A 20,963-nucleotide genomic window follows, 5' to 3' on the forward strand; every position below is an offset into this window, starting at 1 on the left:
GGCAAGCATTTTAAGAGGCCATCTGTAACACTTACTGATTACTGAACTGCGCCATGAAGCTGGCTGGTTCTTACAGCACAGTAACAAGTAAATTTGATATTTTAGTAGACTAGTCTGTTAGTGAGTTGTCCCTAACACTGTTTCTGTTTTTAGGACCAGTGGTATGAAGTATGAGAAGGCTAAGGAATGGAGAATACCCTGTGTCAATGCTCTGTGGCTTTGTGACATTTTACTTGGAAACTTTGAAGCCTTGCGCCAAATTCAAAACAATCGGTACACGGTGTTCACCCTTCACGATCCACTTGCTCCTTCATCGCATCTGGTTTCAAATCTTCTTGGTATGATTTTGCTTGAGTTTTACTGTGTGATTTAAAAAAAAAAAAATTCCCCAGTGTTTAAGAAGGTATTAGGAGATAAAATTTGAGGAGGGTTAGGAGATACATTTTTTTTTTTTATTGTATTAAAAAATGTTTCCACACTCGGGGACAGAGAGCGTTGGTAAATGGCTTACATTCCAGCTGGGGAAAGGTTCAATATTGGGACCCCCCATGTTTAATATATTCATTAATGATATTGGAAGTGACATAGGGGCAGATTTATTAAGCTTGGAGAAGAGATAAACTGGAGATTAAGCGGAGAAAAGGTAAAAGGAGATAAAGCACCAGCCAATCAGATGTGTTTGAAAAAGACAGTTGGGAGTTGATTGGCTGGTGCTTTATCTCCTTTTACCTTTTCTCCGCTTTATCTCCAGTTTATCTCTTCTCCAAGCTTAATAAATCTGCCCCATAGTGAGTAAAATTGCAATATTTGCGGATGACATGAAATTGAGTAAGGAAATTAACTCAGGAGAGGATGTGCATAAACTACAGTGTGACTTAATTAAACTGGAAAGGTGGAAAATGCAGTTTAAGGTTGATAAATGTAAAGTAATTCATTATGAGAACAAAAATAAACAATCTACTTATAGGCTAAATTGAGTTATTATAGGGAATTCTGCTGTAGAGAAGGACTTGGGGGTCATCATAGATGAAAAATTGGGTAATAGTGCACACTGCTCAAGTGCAGCAGCAAAAGCAAACCAGACCCTGGCATGCATTAAAAGGGGTATGGATTCAAGGGATGCCAATGTGATAGTGCCTCTTTACAAGGCATTGGTGAGACCGCACTTGGAATATTGTATTCAGTTCTGGGCACTGCACCTTTAAAAAGGCTATAAATGAATTGGAACAGGTACAGAAAAGGGTGACTTAGCTGGTAAAAGGTCTCGAATCACTATAATACAAAGATAGGTTAATCAGGCTGAAGAGGTTTTCACTGGAGAAACAGAGGTTAAGAGGTGATATTAGTATGTTCAAATACAGGATTGGGAATCCTAAGGAACTGGGAGATTTGGTCACTAACAGGCCTATACTTAGGACACGCGGGCATGTACTAAAGGCCCTCATACACTAGCCGATTTTGGTCAGATTTCAGCCAGATCAGTCGGATCTGGCCGAAATCGGACCAAAATCGGCTAGTTTTGATGTCCCCTCAGATCCGATGCGCGGTCCCGTGCGCATCGGATCTGCGTCGGGTGGTCTGACCTGCTGCACGTCCGACCACCCGACTTGGGACCTAGTGGGGCGGTAGAGGGAGCTGGGGACGCTGCGGGGGACACAGGCGGCATAGAGCCGCGCAGAGGGAGCCGGCGGGAGCTGTCAGTATTGAATAAAAAAATGCATGGGCGGCCTGTGATTGGCTGAGCGCTCTTTCAGCCAGTCAGCAATTGGCTGAGAGAGCGCTCAGCCAATCACAGGCTGCCCATTCATTGTATAGGCTTTTTTTTTCTAGCACTGACAGCTCCCGCCGGCTCCCCCTGCCCGGCTCTATGCCGCCTGTGTCCCCCGCAGCGTCCCCAGCAGCGGGGGACACAGACGCTGTCCCCGCAGCGTTACCAGCAGCGGGGGACACAGACGCTGTCCCCGCAGCGTCCCCAGCAGCGGGGGACACAGACGCTGTCCCCGCAGCGTCCCCAGCCCCCCTGCTCCCACCTCTGTAGCCCCCCCGCCCCCCTCCCCCCCCTTCTCCCCGGGTTTTTTACATGTGATAAATCGAGACGATTTATCACATGTAAAAAATGGCACATCAAGTGCCAATCTAATCAAGCTCCCCCGGGGAGCAGCCGGGGAAGCTCAGGGGGAAGTCGGGGGCGACTTGTCCTAAGGACAAGTCGCCCTAGTGTATGGGGGCCTTAAGGCTCGAGGAAAATAAATTCCATATCAAATTGAGAAGAGGATTCTTCACCATTAGAGCAGTAATATTCGGGAACTCATTGCCGGTGGGGGTGGTACTAAGGGAATCCTATAGATATGACTTACTCAAGTCAGTAGTTACAAGTCAAATCGGTTGAACTCGCTTGATTAACGTCTTTTTTTCAACCTTAATTACTATGTACTAGGTGATTCATTGCGCCCTACGGGCGCTCTTCACACCGTCGTAAGGGGCTGCGCCCCCTTAATTTGTGAACATTTGCATATGAGAAAGATGGTTAGAATTGTATGAAAGATGCCTGTATTGCAACTTGAGTTTTAGGTGAAATGTGTTAAATAGAGAGCATATGATGTGGAAGGGGGTGTGTATTGTTTTGTTTAATTAAAAAGCGGTTACAGAGTAAGATGTACATTGATAGTGTGGATGGTACAGTGACATTTGTGGGTGTGGGGGGGGGGCTGTGTGTGCATGTTGTTTAGGTGTGTGTGTGCAATAGTATAGTAGGGTGTTTCTGAGTCAGCGGCTCCCCACTGGCGGAGGTCACGACACAGGAAAACAGGAGGCTGGGTAGTGATAGGTGTGTGTGGGCATAAGGGGGACTAAAGAGGAGGGTGGGAGATACTGTGCAGCTTCTGCCAGTGGGTGAGGGTCCAGCGTGGCAGTACAGGAGTACAGGATGGTGGCCCTTAGTCAGTGTCTCCTCCTACTGGGTGGGAGTTCGGGTGCATGAGAGCAGGAGGCTGGGCTATGAGGCATGATAGGGGCATGTGGGCAAAACAGCGTCAGCAAACTCCCCAGTGGTGGAAGTTGTGGTTCAGGAGAGCAGGAAGCTGGTTAGTGATAGGGGTGTGTGAGTATACGGGGGACTAAAGAGGGGCTTAGGGGTGCCGTGAATTGCGGGAGGGGCGCGGGGGTGCCGTGAATCAAGGGAGGGGGGGGCGCAGGTGTCGGCGAATCGCGGGAGAGGGCGGGGGTCCGCAAAGCGTGGGAGGGGGCGTGAATTGCGCGAGGGGGGGTTGCGAATCGCGGGAGGGGGGTGCGCGGGGGGTCCGTGAATTGCGGGAGGGGGGGTGGCACGGGGCGCGATGAATCACCTAGTTGGTTATATATTCTTGTAGAAGGATGGTAAGATGTTGCTGTCATTCAGAATGCATTTACATAAACAGTAATAGTAGCAGTAAAAGGTCTGACTTAAAACACCTACAGTAAAACAGAACAGGTGTTATATATTATACAAAGAATTGGTTGATGATGTGTAGGTTGACATGCACATAGTTCATAGTTGTCACTGGAAAAAAATTGCTACAAGAAAAAATCAACACAGAAAGTTCAACACATGTAAATGTTGACATAAGTGTGGCACTTCATCGGTGTCCATGTCGACACATGAGAATGAATATGAAAACATTCAAAAAAAGAAAAATAAATCTTCAAAAACTCATGTCAACCTTTTTCATTGTCGACCATAGCCGTGCCAGTGTTTTGCATGTGCCATTTAATCCTGGGGTTGCCGTGAATTGCGCGCGGGGGGGGGGGGGGGGGGTAGAGGGAGGAGGTGAGGGGTGTCCGCGAATCGGGAGGAGGGGTCATGGGTGGATGCCGTGAATTGCGGGAGGGGGGGGGTGCCGCGAATTGTGGGAGGGGGGGCGCGGGGGGTTGCAGTGAATTGCGGGAGGGTGGGTCGCGGGGGCGGGGGGTTGCCGCAATGACAGGAGGGGGGGTCAGGGGTGGGGAATCGCGGTAGGGGGGGTTGTGGGGGGCACCGTGAACCGCGGGAGAGGGGGCCCGGGGGGTTGGCGCAAATCGTGGGTGGGGGTCGCGGGGTGCCGCGAATCGCAGGAGGGGGGTGTGTCACGGGGTGGGGCCGCGAATTGCGGGAGTCACCGGGGGTGCCGCGAATTGCGGGGGGTGTGCTGCAAATCGCGGGGGGTGCCGCGAATCGCCACAAGAAAAAATCAACACAGAAAGTTCAACACATGTAAATGTTGACATAAGTGTGGCACTTCATCGGTGTCCATGTCGACACATGAGAATGAATATGAAACCATTCAAAAAAAGAAAAATACATCTTCAAAAACTCATGTCAACCTTTTTCATTGTCGACCATAGCCGTGCCAGTGTTTTGCATGTGCCATTTAATCCTGGGGTTGCCGTGAATCGCGCGCGGGGGTGGGGGGGGGGGGAGGAGGAGGAGGTGAGGGGTGTCCGCGAATCGGGAGGAGGGGTCGTGGGTGGATGCCGTGAATTGCGGGGGGGGGGGGGGGGTGTGCCGCGAATTGTGGGAGGGGAGTTGCGGGGGGTTGCAGTGAATCGCGGGAGGGTGGGTGGCGGGGGCGTGGGGTTGCCGCAATGACAGGAGGGGGGGTCAGGGGTGGGGAATCGCGGTGGGGAGCACCGTGAACCGCAGGAGGGGGGGCCCGGGGGGTTGGCGCGAATCGTGGGAGGGGGGTCGCGGGGTGCCGCGAAACGCAGGAGGGGGGGTGTCACGGGGTGGGGCCGCGAATCGCGGGAGTCACCGGGGGTGCCGCGAATTGCGGGGGGTGTGCTGCAAATCGAGGGAGGGGGGTCGCGGGGGGTGCCGCGAATCGCCACAAGAAAAAATCAACACAGAAAGGTCAACACATGTAAATGTTGACATAAGTGTGGCACTTCATTGGTGTCCATGTCGACACATGAGAATGAATATGAAAACATTGAAAAAGTGAAAAATAAATCTTGTCAACCTTTTTCATTGTCGACCATAGCCATGTCAGTGTTTTGCATGTGCCATTTAATCGTGGGGATGCCGTGAATGGGGGGGGGGGGGGGGAGGGAGGGAGGGAGGTGCATACCTCCCAACGTGACCCTCTCCAGGAGGGACACATTGCTCTGTTTCTGGACTTTCTTCTTAATTTATGGATTACCATCACCTGTGCTTAAACACCTTTCTTATCAATTACCCTGTTTAAAACAGGTGATGACAATCATAAATTAAGATGGAAGTCCACAACCCAGCGTTACAGCTCCAGACACACTTTGAGTGACAGATGTAGCCAAATATATAAGAGATTGTCTCTGTAGTAAAAATGGGAAGGTCATTTATGGATAACTTGACAAACCGCTATGCAAAAATAAATACTTTGTCAAACCATGTATGTTTTTTGTTTATAGTTCAGATATCTCTACCAGGTAACTTTTCATATGTCATTTCCCAACTAGTACTATTGTACCTGTTCTTCAAAACTCTCCACTGTGCCCATTTCTTGTAGAGAGATATTACCTCTGTGCAAGCCAACCTGTCAACTGTCCTACTTTAACTTCATACGGCGGTCTGCTATCACCCAGTCTGTACCACCTTCCACCATTCTGTCATGACTGTATGCTTTGTACTCCCTCTAGACTGTAAGCTCCTTGGAGCAGGGCCTTCTTGCCTTCTATTTTCACAGCTCCATCTCCCTGTAGCAGTGCCCTGCTAAAATAGCCTGCTGCCTTACCCATGCTAGTGTGCACGGGGAAGTCCAGCGTCGCCAGATGGCGCTTCCCCAGCAGCTCAGTGTCTTTGGCGGGGCCAAGCCTGCCCCCTTTCATGACTTGGGCAGCCCGGGCATTCCCCTTTCATGACTTGGGCAGCCCGGGACCACCCACAACAGTGATGTTGGCGGGCCCGGTCCACTCCCCTTATGCTGCCCCGTGCAGCAGAACCCTCCCTGCTACAGATCCTAGAAGGAACACTACACTTGTGTTGCCTTAGAAATAAAATGTAATGATATTGCTCTTCCACTATCTATGCCTGCTTGTTCCCAACTGTACAATTCTCTCCATGCTGCCGCCTCCGGAGTATACATAAGATTATACTTTTAATATTGAACAATCAGAAAAGAGTCTCTCAGTAACTGTCAAAAATATCTGACAATATTTTGAGATATGGAAGCCTGTAATCGGGTCACAAAATGTATCTAAACTTCCTGTATATGCTTCGATTTTTGGGTGATAATGCCTATTGACAAACTTTTTATTTATTTATTTTCATTCGCAGATGCATGGAGAATGCCAATAAAGGTATCATCAGATGTGCTAATGGTATGTTCTATTATTTCACTTTACTAACCTTGAACCTTGTAAACTTCCCAAACAGCATATGAGCTGTTGTACACTATGCATAATGTCTAGAACTTTATATTACAGTACTCCCAACATATATTTGGGTTTCCCTGATTAATCACAGTTTACACAGTATAATCAGCTGTCTCAGTAGCTAACCTACACTTAGGAAGTATGTGGTAAACTGTAATATTCCTTAACCCCAAAGGGGGAATGTATGAAAGGTTATCAGGGAGAAGCAGTAACAGCACAGTTCTACAATGTGACCGGATCCGCCATATGCCACTGCTATTATTGGAGCTTCTAACTATACTATAGCATGCTGATAGCAGGGGGACAATTGACAAATGGTCAGTAGCAAAGACAGCTCTGACCACTATCCCTATCTGTGGCGTCTGCAGACTGCACATGTGATGTCTTTTTATCATGACACCTGCGGGACAAAATACAACTTGTAACCATGCATGTGATTTTTCAGAGTATCCGAATTCCTCTGAAGCCCAAGCAGAATGTACCAGCTATTCAGCCAAAACGTCCAAGGTATGAATGAATGAATGAATGTATGTATGTCTGCGTCCACATTTAAACCTGAAATGTCTTTTGGGAGAAGTATGGCATTTTATGCCTTTTAATATGCTTAAAATGTATTACAGTGGTTCCAAAATTAGGTGAGCGGTGCACTTGCAGGGGTGCTTTGGGTTCTTGGTGCAGGACAAAATGAAATTTTTTATGGTTCATTGTAAAACCAATGCTGGAGGCTGCAAATAATAAAATATGTGGATAAATGGAACCAGACTCTGTCCACCACCACATAACTGAACCTAAGGATAACAGTAAAGAAAATTCTATCACATTTTTATGATTTTTGGTGAATTTCTCCTATATAAACTTCTATCTTAGGGGTACCTTGTCAAATATACTAACAATGCAATGGTTTAAGAAAGTTTGTTAACCACTGTGAACTAGGTTCTTTGAAACTCAGCCACCCCTAAACATTAATCCAAAGTCCTTGGCATTGAGGCTATTGGGCATGTTTTACTTATAGGTGTATGTGTACATATCTGTACCTCCCCTTTGTTTCGTATTGTTTTTAAATTTGGTTTGGTATCTTTCAGAATTGAAGACCTGCCACCTCCAACTAAGAAGCTGCCTCCTGATATGACCCCTCATGTAATGTTCACCGGATTTGACCCAACTCAAATCCAGCAGTATGTTAAGGTGAGAAGCGATTTACTAACCACGTTAATCCTTCACTGGTCAGCCAAGAACGACCAGTGCTGCTGCTCTGTGTATTCCTAAGACCTTTGTCAGATGTTCTTAAAGAAAAGCAGGTTCTCTCTGATAGTTAGGGGAATCCTATCTTTGAGCTATAAAGGTACTTTGAGATTCAACGTATCCACCTCTATATTCCCGGGCATGCTGGGATGATATTTGTACTCAAGTGTCCAGAGGATCAGGGAGCTTATATAATTTTGCCTTTGGCAGCATTAAGATGCTTTTTTTTTTTTCTTTCACTTATTCATGTGTCTGAGAGAATTCTCTCAGCCAATCAGTGTCCGACCAGTCATTTCAAAATATTCAGCAGCCGCTGCTCGGACAGACTCCAGCTGACCGGACCCGCTACCGCAGCAGCTCCCCGGGGTTATATGCAATAAATCGCATGCGATTTATTGCATGTAAAAATGGCACATCAAGTGCCAAATCGCATATGAGCCTCCCAGGGAGCTTAGGACAAATGGGCCCAGTGTATGGGGGGGCCTTACATTTTTTTGTTTGTTTTGTTTTTTTCTTATTAAACATCTGTGTTTGTTATTTAACTCTTGCAAAATGTGTCAATTTATTTTCAGAAACTCTACATTCTTGGTGGAGAAGTGGTGGATTCTGCACAGAAATGCACTCATTTGATTGCTAGTAAAGTCACAAGGACGGTAAAATTTCTGACTGCAATATCTGTAGCGAAGCACATTGTGACTCCAGATTGGCTCGATGAAAGTTTCAAGTGCCAAAAATTTGTCGGTAAGTAGGTGGGATCCTCCTGTGCTGCGAATAGAGGAAGGACTACTTAGATAAGGTGTTATGTTACTGGTCCTTAAGTAGATATAACATCTCCTTTGCAATAGTTTTTTGTTTTTGTTTAGATACAAAATACAAGTAAAGTTTAATCTCAAAATGCTAACAAAAGAAAACAACCTTGTTATACAATTCCATTATGAAATATATAATACAATGTACATATTTTTTAGTCTTGCTAGAAGTTCGTCTTGATTTACATGTAACTTTTTTTTTCTTTTTTCCCACGTAACTAGAGGAACAGAGCTACATACTGCGTGATGCTGAAGCTGAAGTGCTTTTCTGCTTCAGTTTAGAGGAGTCCCTAAAGAGAGCACATGTTGCTCCCCTCTTTAAGGTATGATTCACGACTGTTCCACCAACCAGGACATCAGTTCAGGAAAGCATTACCTACATTTGTTACAAGCTTTACTGTACATTTAAATGCCATTTGGTCACAAGAATTTTAAGCTTGCATAAAAACTATTGCAGTTCATTATAAGTACGATGGCTGTGAAGCCCCATACACACTATCCGGTATGCTCTATGAGCTATATTGGCAGTGTTTTCGTCTGAACTCCCGGGCAAATGACATTGTGCACACACTGAACGATATCGTTCAGTGACTTAACTGGGACCCGTTAAACATGCAGGTCATTGGCTATATTGCCAAATTCGACTTGCATGTTCAGCAGGGGTAGTTGCTAATGATGCCCGGGAGCACACCGCGTCAACGATATTGAGTGTACACGCTAGACGAGAATGTAAAGATATCACTCAGAGGGACCTTCTAAGCAATAGCTTTTACATTCTCTTCTACTCTTTTTTTTTTTATTTATTTATTTTATTTTTATTTTTTTTCTAGGGCAAGTATTTTTACATCACGCCCGGAATATGTCCCAGTTTGTCAACAATGAAATCTATTGTGGAGTGTGCGGGTGGAAAAATCTTAACGAAACCCCCTTCCTTTAGGAAAATTGTAGAGCACAAGCAAAATAAGGTAAGGTACACAAATGCGCAATGACACACTTCAGTTTAGTGTTATTCGTGCTCAATAAAAATAGGTCAGATGAAAATTAATTGTGCCGTTCCTCATGATTGTGTGCTAAAATTTGTTCTCCACATTTCACATGCTTTAGAATCGGTCCCAGGCATGACACATTAGTTACTTGTTTTCCACTACCAACATTTGTGGAATTCTGCTGCAGTCAGGATGTTGAAGAAGCAAGAACAAATATCAGTAATACCTTACAATTGCTCAGCTTCTCACTGAGGGGTAGATTTATTAAGCTCGGTGAAGTGATAGTGTCTGGTTTTTATCACCAGCCAATCAGCTCCTACCTGTCATTTTTCAAACCAAGCCTGTAACTTCAGTTAGGAGTTGATTGGCCGGATAAAAAACAGACATTTTATCACTTCACTGAGTTTAATAAATCTGCCCCTGAATATTTTGAATTGTGATAATGTGAGGAGGTGGCGGGTGCAGAATGAATCAGTTCTATACCGTAGACACCACCAAAGGAGTTCTCATAACCAACATATGTATGACCATTTCATAGTCAAGACATTATCATAAACTTGCACTGTGCTAAACACAGACCACTGTGGTGTGGAACAGGGTAGGTCATGAAGTGGACAAATTCAATAAAACACAGTAAAGAGAAGTGCATTAATGTAAAACTATTTTTGATCCTAAAGTAATTTAAATAAACAGAAAAATCTATCTTTCGAACTATGCCTGTTGTCCATGCCTAAATTGACCCCCCTCCACTCAGCCTAATGGTGTTCTCAATTGTAGCCTATAGTGGATTTAGGGCCTGATTCTGGTTCACTCGCAAAAGTGAATTCTCTAATGGACGAAACCATGCGCACTGCAGGTGGGGCAGATGTAACATGTGCAGAGAGAGCTAGATTTGGTTGTTATTTTGTTTGTGTGCAGGGTAAATACTGGCTGCTTTATTTTTACGCTGCAATATAGATATAAGTTTGAAGTACAAACCCCACCCAAATCTAACTCTGCACATGTTACATTTGCCCCACCTGCAGTGCACATGGTTTTGTCCTTTAGAGAGAGAATTTGCTTTTGCGAGTGAACCAGAATCAGGCCCTTATTGTATTCCATGAATCCATATAGGGCAGTGGTAGCCAACCCTAGCCTACGAGAGCTACCAACAGTTCACATTTTCCAGACAACCTAGCTGCTGCATTTTACATTTTAAAAGATCCACAGATGGAGCTAATTAGCTCACTTGTGATTCTGGGGTGAATTTATGAAGCGTGGAGAAGTGTTATCTATCCCCATAAAGAACGTTATGAGCAAGGTGATAATGGTTCAGCCAATCAGCTCTTACCTGTCAATTTACATATTGTAGCTGATTGGCTGAACCATTATCACCTTGCTCATAACGTTCTTTAAGGGGATAGATAACACTTCTCCAAGCTTCATAAATTCACCCCCCAGTGAGGAGACCTGCAAAACATGCACTGGCGGTAGCTCTCGAGGACTAGGGTTTGTTACCCCAGATATAGGGTAACTGACCCTGTATATTTATTGCTATCGTTAAGGACGCTTTTCTATTGCTGCTTATTGCAAATGATCAAAATCTTGCAGATACAACTGAGTGATACTTGCTGGCAGCAATAGTAGTTAAGTGAGCCCTTAATAATATGCTCTTAAATCCTTTATTCCCCCATTAGCTTGAATGTGTATCAAGAGAAGATCCTTCATTTCATCATTCTGTTCTTTTGCAGAGTTTAGCAGAGATCATATTGATATCATGTGAAAATGATCTACATCTGTGCAGGGAATATTTTGCTGGCAGTATAGGTAAGTAAAATCTTATGGTGACGCATTTCTCACATTATTTAATTGTCTATTAATATCTATTTATTTTTAACAGATGTCCACAGTGCAGAATTTGTCCTCACCGGAGTTCTCACACAAACATTGGATTATGAATCATATCCTTTCCAGTAACGTTACGATTACAGATTTCATGATTGATCGAGATCTTGAGGATTACACATGGGTATTCAGGTGTTCTATAAAGTAAATAAAATCCTAGCCATCATGCAGCTGTAGCTATGTATCAAACGTCTGTACTGCATAGAAGCTATACAGATAATGAACAGCTTCTATTTTTTTTGTCTGAGATCCATACATTCATGGACCTTTATAGGCCAGTGATGGCTAACCTTGACACTCCAGCTGTTGTTTAACTACACATCCCAGCATGCCCTGCTACAGTTTTGTTATTTGTCAATGCTAAAGTTGATGTAGGGCATGCTGGGATGGGTAGTTCAACAGCAGCTGGAGTGTCTAGGTTAGCCATCACTGTTAAAGGCTGTACTGTGAATGCATTACTAGCCTCGGTTTACACAAATACTTGACGCTCTTTTTTTTCCTGACCGCATTTGGAGATTGTTGTGGCACAAAATTGCAAACAATATTAACTGCAATTCTTATATTTAAGTTGTAGTTTGAAGAGTATTTTTATTACATGCACTGTATTTTTAATACATGCAGAGTCCTTTTTATAAAATGGACTCTTGTAATCCACCAATCCAAGTTCTTTCAGAGAACCCTTGATGTAGGTATGGCCATGGGGTATGAAAAGGTCAGAGGACGTGTACCGCCGCCCCTCGCGGGCTCGCTGAGCTCGCCATGCTTCGGGTTGGCGTTGATAGTGGCGGTGGCGTGGGGGTGCATTTAACATTGTAAGCACCTATTAAGGTGCTTATACAATTAAAAATTGTATATACAATTTAAAATCGCATTGCATTGTATGCCATATACAATGGTATACAATTTTAAATTGAATATAATGCCATACGACTGAATATCGTGGGCACGTGCTAGGAAACAAGTACCCTTGGTTGACATCAAAGGCAATAGTACAAACTTTCATTGATAGTGGCGTATTATCTAATGTATGACCATCAAAATTTCTCCTTCATCCTTGGGGACACTGAAGTCTACGCTGGGGAATAGAGTGGTGTATCGGAGGAGTCGGCACTTTAAGAAACTTGAACTGTGGTATGGCTCCTCCCCCTCTATTCCCCCCTCAGACCTCAGTCTTAGTTTAGTGCCCGGAGGAGTCGGATCCCTGGGCAAGGGCTCCGTTTGGGGCCTTTTTTGTTTTACTTGTTTTTTGAACTTTTTGACACAGGCAGCCAGCGCGTGCCGGCTGCCTGCAACGTGGGACAGCTCTCCGGGGAGTCAGAGCGGCACCGCTTGCGGCGCACGCGGCTGACTCCGGTCACAGACGCATCAGCGTCTGGGTCCCGCCACAGCTGCCTGCGGCTTGTGTTACGGGGCCGCGACCTAGTCGCCCGCCGGAGAGAGCAGGGCGTGCGAGCGCATAGCGCTGGGTGACGGCTGGACCAGGGTTAATTCGCTGGTCCAGCAGGGAGCAGACAACCAATCAGCGCCGCTGTATACAGCGCGCGCTCTGATGAGAGGAAGGGGCGGACCAGTGAGTGGTCGCGTCCTAGCTGCAGTCCTCTGCGCCAGACGCCGGTGCCTGCCACGCTGCTCCCTTGTCGGCTGTGCCTCTACAGTTCACTGGAACAGGACAGCAGGACGCTTTCTCCCCCTCTTCAGCCTGGATATCGTTGAATACTGCGCTGGGTGAGTGGAGGGGATTTTCTCTTGTGAGACTTCCCCGCTGGAGAGTTTATCAGGTGGGCCTAATTCGGGGAAGGTGCGCTCCTCTCCCCCTATTAGTGTGGTGCTTTTTCTCTTGGTGTGGGGTCCTTGTTGGGGGCTCTCTTGGTCTGGCTTATTTCACCTCCTTTCACCTGTGTGTGTGTAAGGGGTGTGTGTGTGTGCAGCATGACTACCAAGTCTCAGTCAAAAGCTTCTCCAAAGCTGTTTGTATGCACTAAGTGTGAGCAACAGTTTACGCAGCATGTGAAGGGTGTATCCTTGTGTAAGGATTGCTTCAAAGGGGATGCTGGGCAGAGTCAGGTCCCTATTCTGAACACTGAGGGAGTTACCAGTGTGTTAGCCACTCTGGCATCAGAGATGGCTGCATCTCGCAGGGACAGGGAGTCATTGCAGGTGCAATTGGCTTCCTTGTCTGCTGCGGAGCCTACCTGGGCCAGAGAACTGATTACATCAGTGAAGGCGTTGGCCCAAGCAGCTGCGGTGCCTTCGGGGTCCGCAAGTGCTCCACCTCCCCCGAGGAAAAGAGGTGTTCCTTTATTGTTACAGGGGGATACTTCAGAGGACGAACCGGGGGACCCCTTGGAAGGGGATATGTTTCAGGAGGATCCTATTGATCCTGTAGAGGACGTTCCTCAGGAAGAGGCCCAGGGTATAGAGGCTCTCATTCAGGCTATTAAATCTACCCTCAATGTTAGCGAGCAGGAGCCGCCGACGCAGGTTTCTATTTTTGGGAGGTCTGCTAAGGCAGTGGTCACCTTCCCAGAGTCTATGGAATTGGAGAAACCTCTTCTGGATATTTGGAGGTCTCCAGAAAAAAAGTTTCAGTTATCTAGGCGGTTTAAGGCCTCTTACCCATTTGCTCCGGAGGCTAGGGCAAAATGGGAGACTCCGCCGTTGGCAGACGCGTCAGTGTCAAAGCTTTCCAAGAAAGCGGCACTTCCCATTCCTGGAGCAGTGGCCCTCAAGGAGGCGCCAGATAGGCGTCTGGAGGCGGGGCTTAAGCAGATTTTTTCAACCGCAGGTGTGTCACTTCGGCCCATTCTCGTGATCTCCTGGGTCAGTAGGGCCATGGAGAAATGGGCGGAGGATTTGTCAAAGGGTCTGAATGATCAGGGTTCTTCTGAGGAGTTCATTCAGTTAGCAGAACAGATGCGGGAATCTGCAATGTATATTGGAGAGGCTGCAAGGGATTCTGCGGCTCTGGTGGCAAGGATTTCGGCTCAGTCCATTACGGCCAGGAGGTCTTTGTGGCTTAAGTCCTGGCAAGCGGAGGCGGACATTAAAAGGGCGGTAGAGGCTCTTCCGTTTACGGGAGAGGTCTTGTTTGGGCCGGAGTTGGACAAGTTGATTTCTCTGGCCACAGGAGGCAAATCAACTTTCCTGCCTTCCGCGACTCCGCCTCCCAAAAAGCCTTATCAAGGGCCGGCCTTTCGCTCCTTTCGGGGGGCACCTAAGTTCAGAGGTAAGTCCAGAGGATCCTTTACCGCTTCCCGTGGCAGAGGCAGAGGGTTTGGTGGAGCAACCACTGCCTCAGGACCAGCTGCTCGGCGCGCAGACGTCAAGCAAACCGAAAAGCCCGCAGCATGACTCCCGGCCCTCCTACCTGGGGGTTCCCAGAGTAGGGGCTCGCCTGTTGGACTTCCGGCAGGCCTGGGAGGGGTCTTGCAAGGACAAGTGGGTTCTGTCCGTCATTGCGCAGGGGTACAGACTGGAGTTTTCCGGTACTCCCTCTCACCAGTTTTTTACAATAGGGTTGCCTCACGTGGAGTTGAACCGTCAGTTGCTTCTTCAAGCAGTACAGAAACTGTTGACCGCAGGAGTTATAATGCCGGTTCCTGCCGAACAACGCACAGAGGGCTTTTATTCTCCCCTGTTCCTCGTTCCGAAACCGGACGGTTCGGTTCGACCAATATTGAATTTAAAAGCTTTAAACGTATATATCACGTACCACAGATTCAAGATGGAGTCTCTTCGTTCTGTGGTTGCAGGGCTGGAGCCGGGGGAATTTTTAGCATCTTTGGATGTCAAAGATGCTTATTTGCATATTCCCATTTACGTTCCGCATCAGAAGTTTCTTCGCTTCGCGATAAGGGATCTCCATTTTCAGTTTCGGGCTCTGCCTTTTGGCCTTTCATCGGCGCCACGTCTGTTTACCAAGGTAATGGCAGTGATGGTAGAGTTGCTTCATTCTCTGGGAGTAAAAATCGTTCCTTATTTGGACGATTTACTAATCAAGGCCGAATCCAGGGATCTGTTGACGCAGGCGATTCAGGTAACCTGCCAGACGTTACTGAACCATGGCTGGATTCTCAACTACCAGAAATCTCAGCTGAATCCTTCAAGAAGGATTGTATTCCTGGGGTTGATTTTGGACACGGAGGTTCAAAAAGTTTTTCTGCCTCGGGAAAAGATGTTGTCCCTGCAGGAGTTGGTTCGGCAGGTGCTTCGACCTCGGAGAGTGTCGGTGCACTTATGTATCCGTTTGCTGGGCAAGATGGTAGCCTCGTTCGAGGCTCTGCAGTTCGGGCGTTTCCATTCAAGGACCTTTCAATTAGACCTGCTCAGGAAATGGTCGGGCTCCCACTTGCACATGTACAAGATGGTGGTGTTATCGCCCTGCAGCCGTCTCTCTCTCCAGTGGTGGCTACTGTCGGACAATTTGTTGGAGGGCCGACGTTTCGGAATCTGGGATTGGACGATAGTCACGACCGATGCCAGCCTCCGGGGCTGGGGAGCTGTTGTGTTGGGGCAGCACTTCCAGGGTCGTTGGTCGTCTCAGGAGGCGAAGCTGCCTATAAACATCTTGGAGCTTCGCGCGATTCGTCTGGCCTTGTCCTATGCGGACGGGATCCTCCGGGGGAAGGCGATTCGCATTCAGTCGGACAATGCCACGGCCGTGGCTTATGTGAACCGGCAGGGCGGAACGCGCAGTCGCGGAGCCATGCAGGAGGTACGTCCAATTCTGCAATGGGCAGAGCGGCATGCTCTGGCCTTGTCGGCGGTCTTCATTCCCGGGGTGGACAACTGGGAGGCGGACTATCTGAGTCGCCAGGATGTTCACCCTGGGGAGTGGGCCTTACATCCGGAGGTATTTGCCCAGATCGCCCACCGATGGGGGATGCCTCAGGTGGACATGATGGCCTCCAGGAACAATCGGAAGGTGCGGCTGTATTGTTCCAGGTCTCGGGATCCAGAGGCGGTAGCGACGGACGCGCTGACCGCGAGTTGGAACTACTCCCTCATTTATCTGTTCCCTCCGTTGCCCTTGATTCAGATGGTACTCAGAAGAATCAAGCGGGAGAGGTCCACAGTCATCCTGGTGGCACCGGATTGGCCTCGTCGTCCTTGGTATGCCGACCTTCAGGGGCTCCTGATGGATCATCCTTGGCAACTACCTCTAAGGGACGATCTTCTACAGCAGGGGCCGTTCGCCTACCAAGGCTTACGGCAACTTCGTTTGACGGCATGGCTGTTGAGGCCGCACTGTTGAGCAGACGAGGAATTCCTAAGTCAGTGATTCCCACTATGATAAGAGCCAGGAAGGAGGTTACTTCACGGCATTATTATAGTATTTGGAGGGCCTATGTAGCGTGGTGCGAGTGCCGTAACTTGCCCACGGCTGTATTTTCTTTGTCTAGGTTGTTGCAGTTTCTGCAAGCCGGATTTAAGGCGGGTTTGCGCCTAGGGTCCCTTAAGGTACAAGTGTCTGCATTGTCAGTTTTCTTTCATAGGCGTCTTGCCGTCATTCCTGAGGTGCAGACGTTTCTGAGCGGGGTTCTCCGCCTTCAGCCCCCAGTGCGGGCTCCGGAGGAACCCTGGGATCTTTCTTTAGTGTTGGATTATCTTAAGTCAAGTGTTTTTGAACCCTTAGACTCTATTGATTTGCGGTTGTTAACTTGGAAAACGGTGTTACTGCTCGCGTTAGCATCGGCACGCCGGGTGTCCGATCTTAGCGCTCTTTCATGTCGGTCACCCTACCTGGTGTTTCATCCGGACAGGGCTGAGCTTCGGACCAGGTTGGATTATTTGCCTAAGGTGGTTTCATCTTATCACCTAAATCAGCCAATCGTGGTTCCAGCTCTTACGGGAGATTCCGCCTCGCTGAACGTGGTCCGAGCCTTGCAGGTGTATGTGAATAGGACCAAGGATCTCAGAAGGTCGGATTCACTTTTTGTCCTTTATTCTTCGGCAAAGCGAGGTTGGCCAGCGTCTAAACAGACTCTGGCCAGGTGGATCTGTCTCACCATTAAGCAGGCTTACCTTCATGCTTCACAGTCACCGCCAGTCAGGATCTCGGCCCATTCCACCCGTTCGGTGGGGCCGTCCTGGGCCGCTGCCAGGGGAGTTTCCCTGACACAGTTATGTAGGGCGGCCACTTGGTCGGGCCCTAATACTTTCGTTAAGTTTTATAGGTTTGACACCTTTGCGGCCTCTGCCTCCAGTTTCGGCCGTGCGGTGCTTCAGGATGCCCAGTGCCTTCCCACCCGTGGGGATGGCTTTGGGACGTCCCCAGCGTAGACTTCAGTGTCCCCAAGGATGAAGGAGAAAATAGGAATTTGGTACTCACCGTTAATTCCCTTTCTCCGAATCCGTAGGGGACACTGAACACCCTCCCGGCACTGTTCAAGCCTAAAGGGGGGGATTTATTTTGAGCGCATGCGGTTATGTTTGGTTATGCATGCGTCTGGGTGTTGTTGATAGCCTACTGAGTAGTATGGTTGTTCGTTTTGGTTTGTTAATTTCTTTCTCTCTCTCTATTGGGATTCCCTGGTCTCTTTTCTCCTCTCGGGCACGGTCAACTAAGACTGAGGTCTGAGGGGGGAATAGAGGGGGAGGAGCCATACCACAGTTCAAGTTTCTTAAAGTGCCGACTCCTCCGATACACCACTCTATTCCCCAGCGTAGACTTCAGTGTCCCCTACGGATTCGGAGAAAGGGAATTAACGGTGAGTACCAAATTCCTATTTTTTGAATATTGATGGTCATCCATTTTCTTTTACTGACTGGCTCGTGGGGCAATCAGAACCTAGGGGTGGAGCTATGCAGGGGGGAACTCTGGTTCTTCCCCATCCATGCAAAACTATTCTATATCGGCCATAAACCATGAATGATTATGAATTATTGATGGTCTATTTCTATCCATATGTTTAGGGCATATTTGCGAAAGGTCAATTTTCATTGAAAATGTACCTTTAGTAAATATGCCCCTAGTTCTGTTGCTTTATTCCTGCTTATATGTTAAGTCTTTAGTGACAAGAGCACCACCTGCAGTTAGGTAACCTGTGTTTCCTATTTAAAGTACGTTAAGGATACCAAATTTTGTTTTGTGTTATAGACCAACTTCAACTCTGTCACGTTTCAAACTTTTTTTTTTTTTTTGCTGTTTTGTCGATCTTAAGTTTCCTTAACCAGCACACATATAAATTCACATAAATTGTTATGAAAGCCCAGGATCTTCTGACCCTTTGAAGAACAATGCGTTGTCAGTCATATTGAAGGACACCAAATGTTTTTGCTTATCTTGTTTTTCTTGAACAGGGTTCCTTGGTTAATATGCAGCTGGAGACTGGGACGTTAAATTATGTGGATTTTTTTTTTTTCTAAGGATGTGTATTTTGTTAAGTTAACAGAAAAGATTATGTTTTGTATCATAGTGTGGTTAAAAAAAAAACCTAATGGTGATTAATACATTTCCATGGGTTTCTTGTTTATTATGTAAAATAATGAAGGTACTTGTATTTTTGTGGGGAGGGGGCGAAAGGCTAATGGTTTGTTTAAAATAATAGAATTGGAAAAATAAACTTTTTTTGTATTATTTTATATTTCTAAACCCAGAGTTCATTTTTATATTATTTTCCAAAGCTTAAAATAAATGTACTTTGGTTGTATGTTTTCTTTGATCCTTTCTTTGTGTGCCTAAATTACTTATTAGTAAAACTGCAAGAACAATCTCAAAATACTATTAGAAAATAGACACTCCAGAGGCACATAAACCGTGGTTTACAAAAGAAAAGTTCAGCTCTGGTCTGACTGTAGTAGCCATAATTTCTATAACGCTTGCGTAAATCAGGTATGGGGAACCTTCGCCCCTCCAGCTGTTGTTGAACTACACATCCCAGGATGCCCTGCTACAGTTTTCCTTTTTGGCCATGCTAAAACTGTTGCAGGGCATGCTGGGATGTGTAGTTCAACAATAGCTGGAGGTCCGAAGGTACCCCATCCCTGGTGTAAATGATCCTCCTAAGAGGCTTTGCTTTCCCGAAGGAGTGTAGTTTAACCCTTTGAGTCTCAGCATCTGTGAGATGTGCAAACTATCCACTAAAAATTCCAGCATCACTCACATTTGTAATATATATCCAAATCAAAAATCTTGTGTTAAAAAAAAAAAAGGATTATATTTCCTATATAAGGTCATTACAGGTCATTATGATGAATAAAACAGTTTGGCAATTTTCACACTTATTTTGACAAATTCACTTGGCACTCAAAGGGTTAAATCTTTCTGACTTTTTATTGCAGAATTGAGTATTAGAATCTAGGTTCCAGAATTAATACTTTAAATTGACACATACTGTACAAGTAGCAAAATAAAGCCTCTAGCAATGGTACAATTATTCCTATGCTATAGCTCTAGCAGAGAAATATTTTCCACTACAAACATTCTTAATTCAATATTTGTAACCGATATGGATTTACAACTCTCTTGATAACTGTTCTCAATGAGTGTGGTCTGTTTAGTCTCTGGGCTAAATTTACTAAAATAATCCCATTTTAACATGCAGGGGATCGATTGAGCACAAGTGACTTTCCTAGGAAACGTGTTTTTCGATTGTGCATGGATTTGCGTAAGGAGTCGCCCAATATTTTAATACCAGCACTGGGCTCTTACTAGCAGTGGGAATAATGGCAAAACCAGGAGTCCTGCTTGACAGGTCTCCCAACAACAGTATTTATCCCGAGCTAGTCAGCCAAGGCCAGAGATTACTCAGGAGTTGGTGACCCCCTCCTGGGTATACGATAAGTGTGCATTAAGTTTCAGGGTGCACAAAAACTGTTTTCAAACAAATTGAACGTTAAATGTTTTCAAAGTATTCACCAGAGGAGTCAATGCAAAGTTGATTGCGCTCAAACCACTGGGTGAAGTGGGTGGACCAATCCAAAGCCAGTATGTCTACATGCTGGATTATAGTCTCCAATGCAGCTTCCGGTGACTCAAAACTAATCCCACATATGTTGTGCTTGTTTTGTGGAATACAATGCACCAGAGGGTCAGATCCGGACTGTTTGGCAGATGACATAGCTCCTGGGTGCAATCCTGGTCCTGGAAATCCAACACTTTCCTGTACTTGTGGCCGGGTGCATGGTGTTAATTATGTAGTTGCAGCGGTGTAGCTAGGTGCCATGGTGCCCGGAGCAAGGGCATATTCCGCGCCCCCCCCCCCCCCGGTAATGAACTGCGCAATATAAGTAATTGTAACAGAATCTGCTGCACTATATAACACGGTGTAACGGAATCTGCTGCGCTATATAAGACGCTGTAACGGAATCTGCTGCTCTATATAAGACGCTGTGACGGAATCTGCTGCGCTATATAAGACGCTGTGACGGAATCTGCTGCGCTATATGAGACGCTGTGACGGAATCTGCTGCGCTATATGAGACGCTGTAACGGAATCTGCTGCGTTATATAAGACGCTGTAACGGAATCTGCTGCGCTATATAAGACACTGTAACGGAATCTGCTGCGCTATATAAGACGCTGTAACGGAATCTGCGGCGCTATATAAGACGCTGTAACGGAATCTGCTGCGCTATATAAGACGCTGTGACGGAATCTGCTGCGCTATATAAGACACTGTAACGGAATCTGCTGCGCTATATAAGACGCTGTAACGGAATCTGCTGCGCTATATAA

General features: G+C 46.5%; 1 protein-coding gene across 3 annotated transcripts in view; it reads left to right on the forward strand.

Annotated features, from left to right (window-relative positions):
• PAXIP1 (PAX interacting protein 1) overlaps positions 1–18,936 on the forward strand; it is a 45,839-nt gene extending 26,903 nt beyond the window's left edge. For all 3 annotated transcript variants that reach the window (XM_083189034.1, XM_083189035.1, XM_083189036.1), the window contains 10 exons: positions 154–338; positions 6,266–6,309; positions 6,809–6,870; positions 7,446–7,548; positions 8,178–8,346; positions 8,637–8,737; positions 9,245–9,379; positions 11,131–11,206; positions 11,280–11,339; positions 18,465–18,936. In XM_083189034.1, the coding sequence (XP_083045160.1) occupies positions 154–338; positions 6,266–6,309; positions 6,809–6,870; positions 7,446–7,548; positions 8,178–8,346; positions 8,637–8,737; positions 9,245–9,379; positions 11,131–11,206; positions 11,280–11,339; positions 18,465–18,481 (952 nt within the window). In that variant the 3' untranslated portion in view covers positions 18,482–18,936. The remainder of the gene's footprint in view (positions 1–153; positions 339–6,265; positions 6,310–6,808; positions 6,871–7,445; positions 7,549–8,177; positions 8,347–8,636; positions 8,738–9,244; positions 9,380–11,130; positions 11,207–11,279; positions 11,340–18,464) is intronic.
• The last annotated feature ends 2,027 nt before the right edge of the window (positions 18,937–20,963 follow it).

Source organism: Crinia signifera, chromosome 5 (genome assembly GCF_055691185.1).
Source record: "Crinia signifera chromosome 5, ASM5569118v1, whole genome shotgun sequence".
In the NCBI taxonomy this organism is placed as follows: domain Eukaryota; kingdom Metazoa; phylum Chordata; class Amphibia; order Anura; family Myobatrachidae; genus Crinia; species Crinia signifera.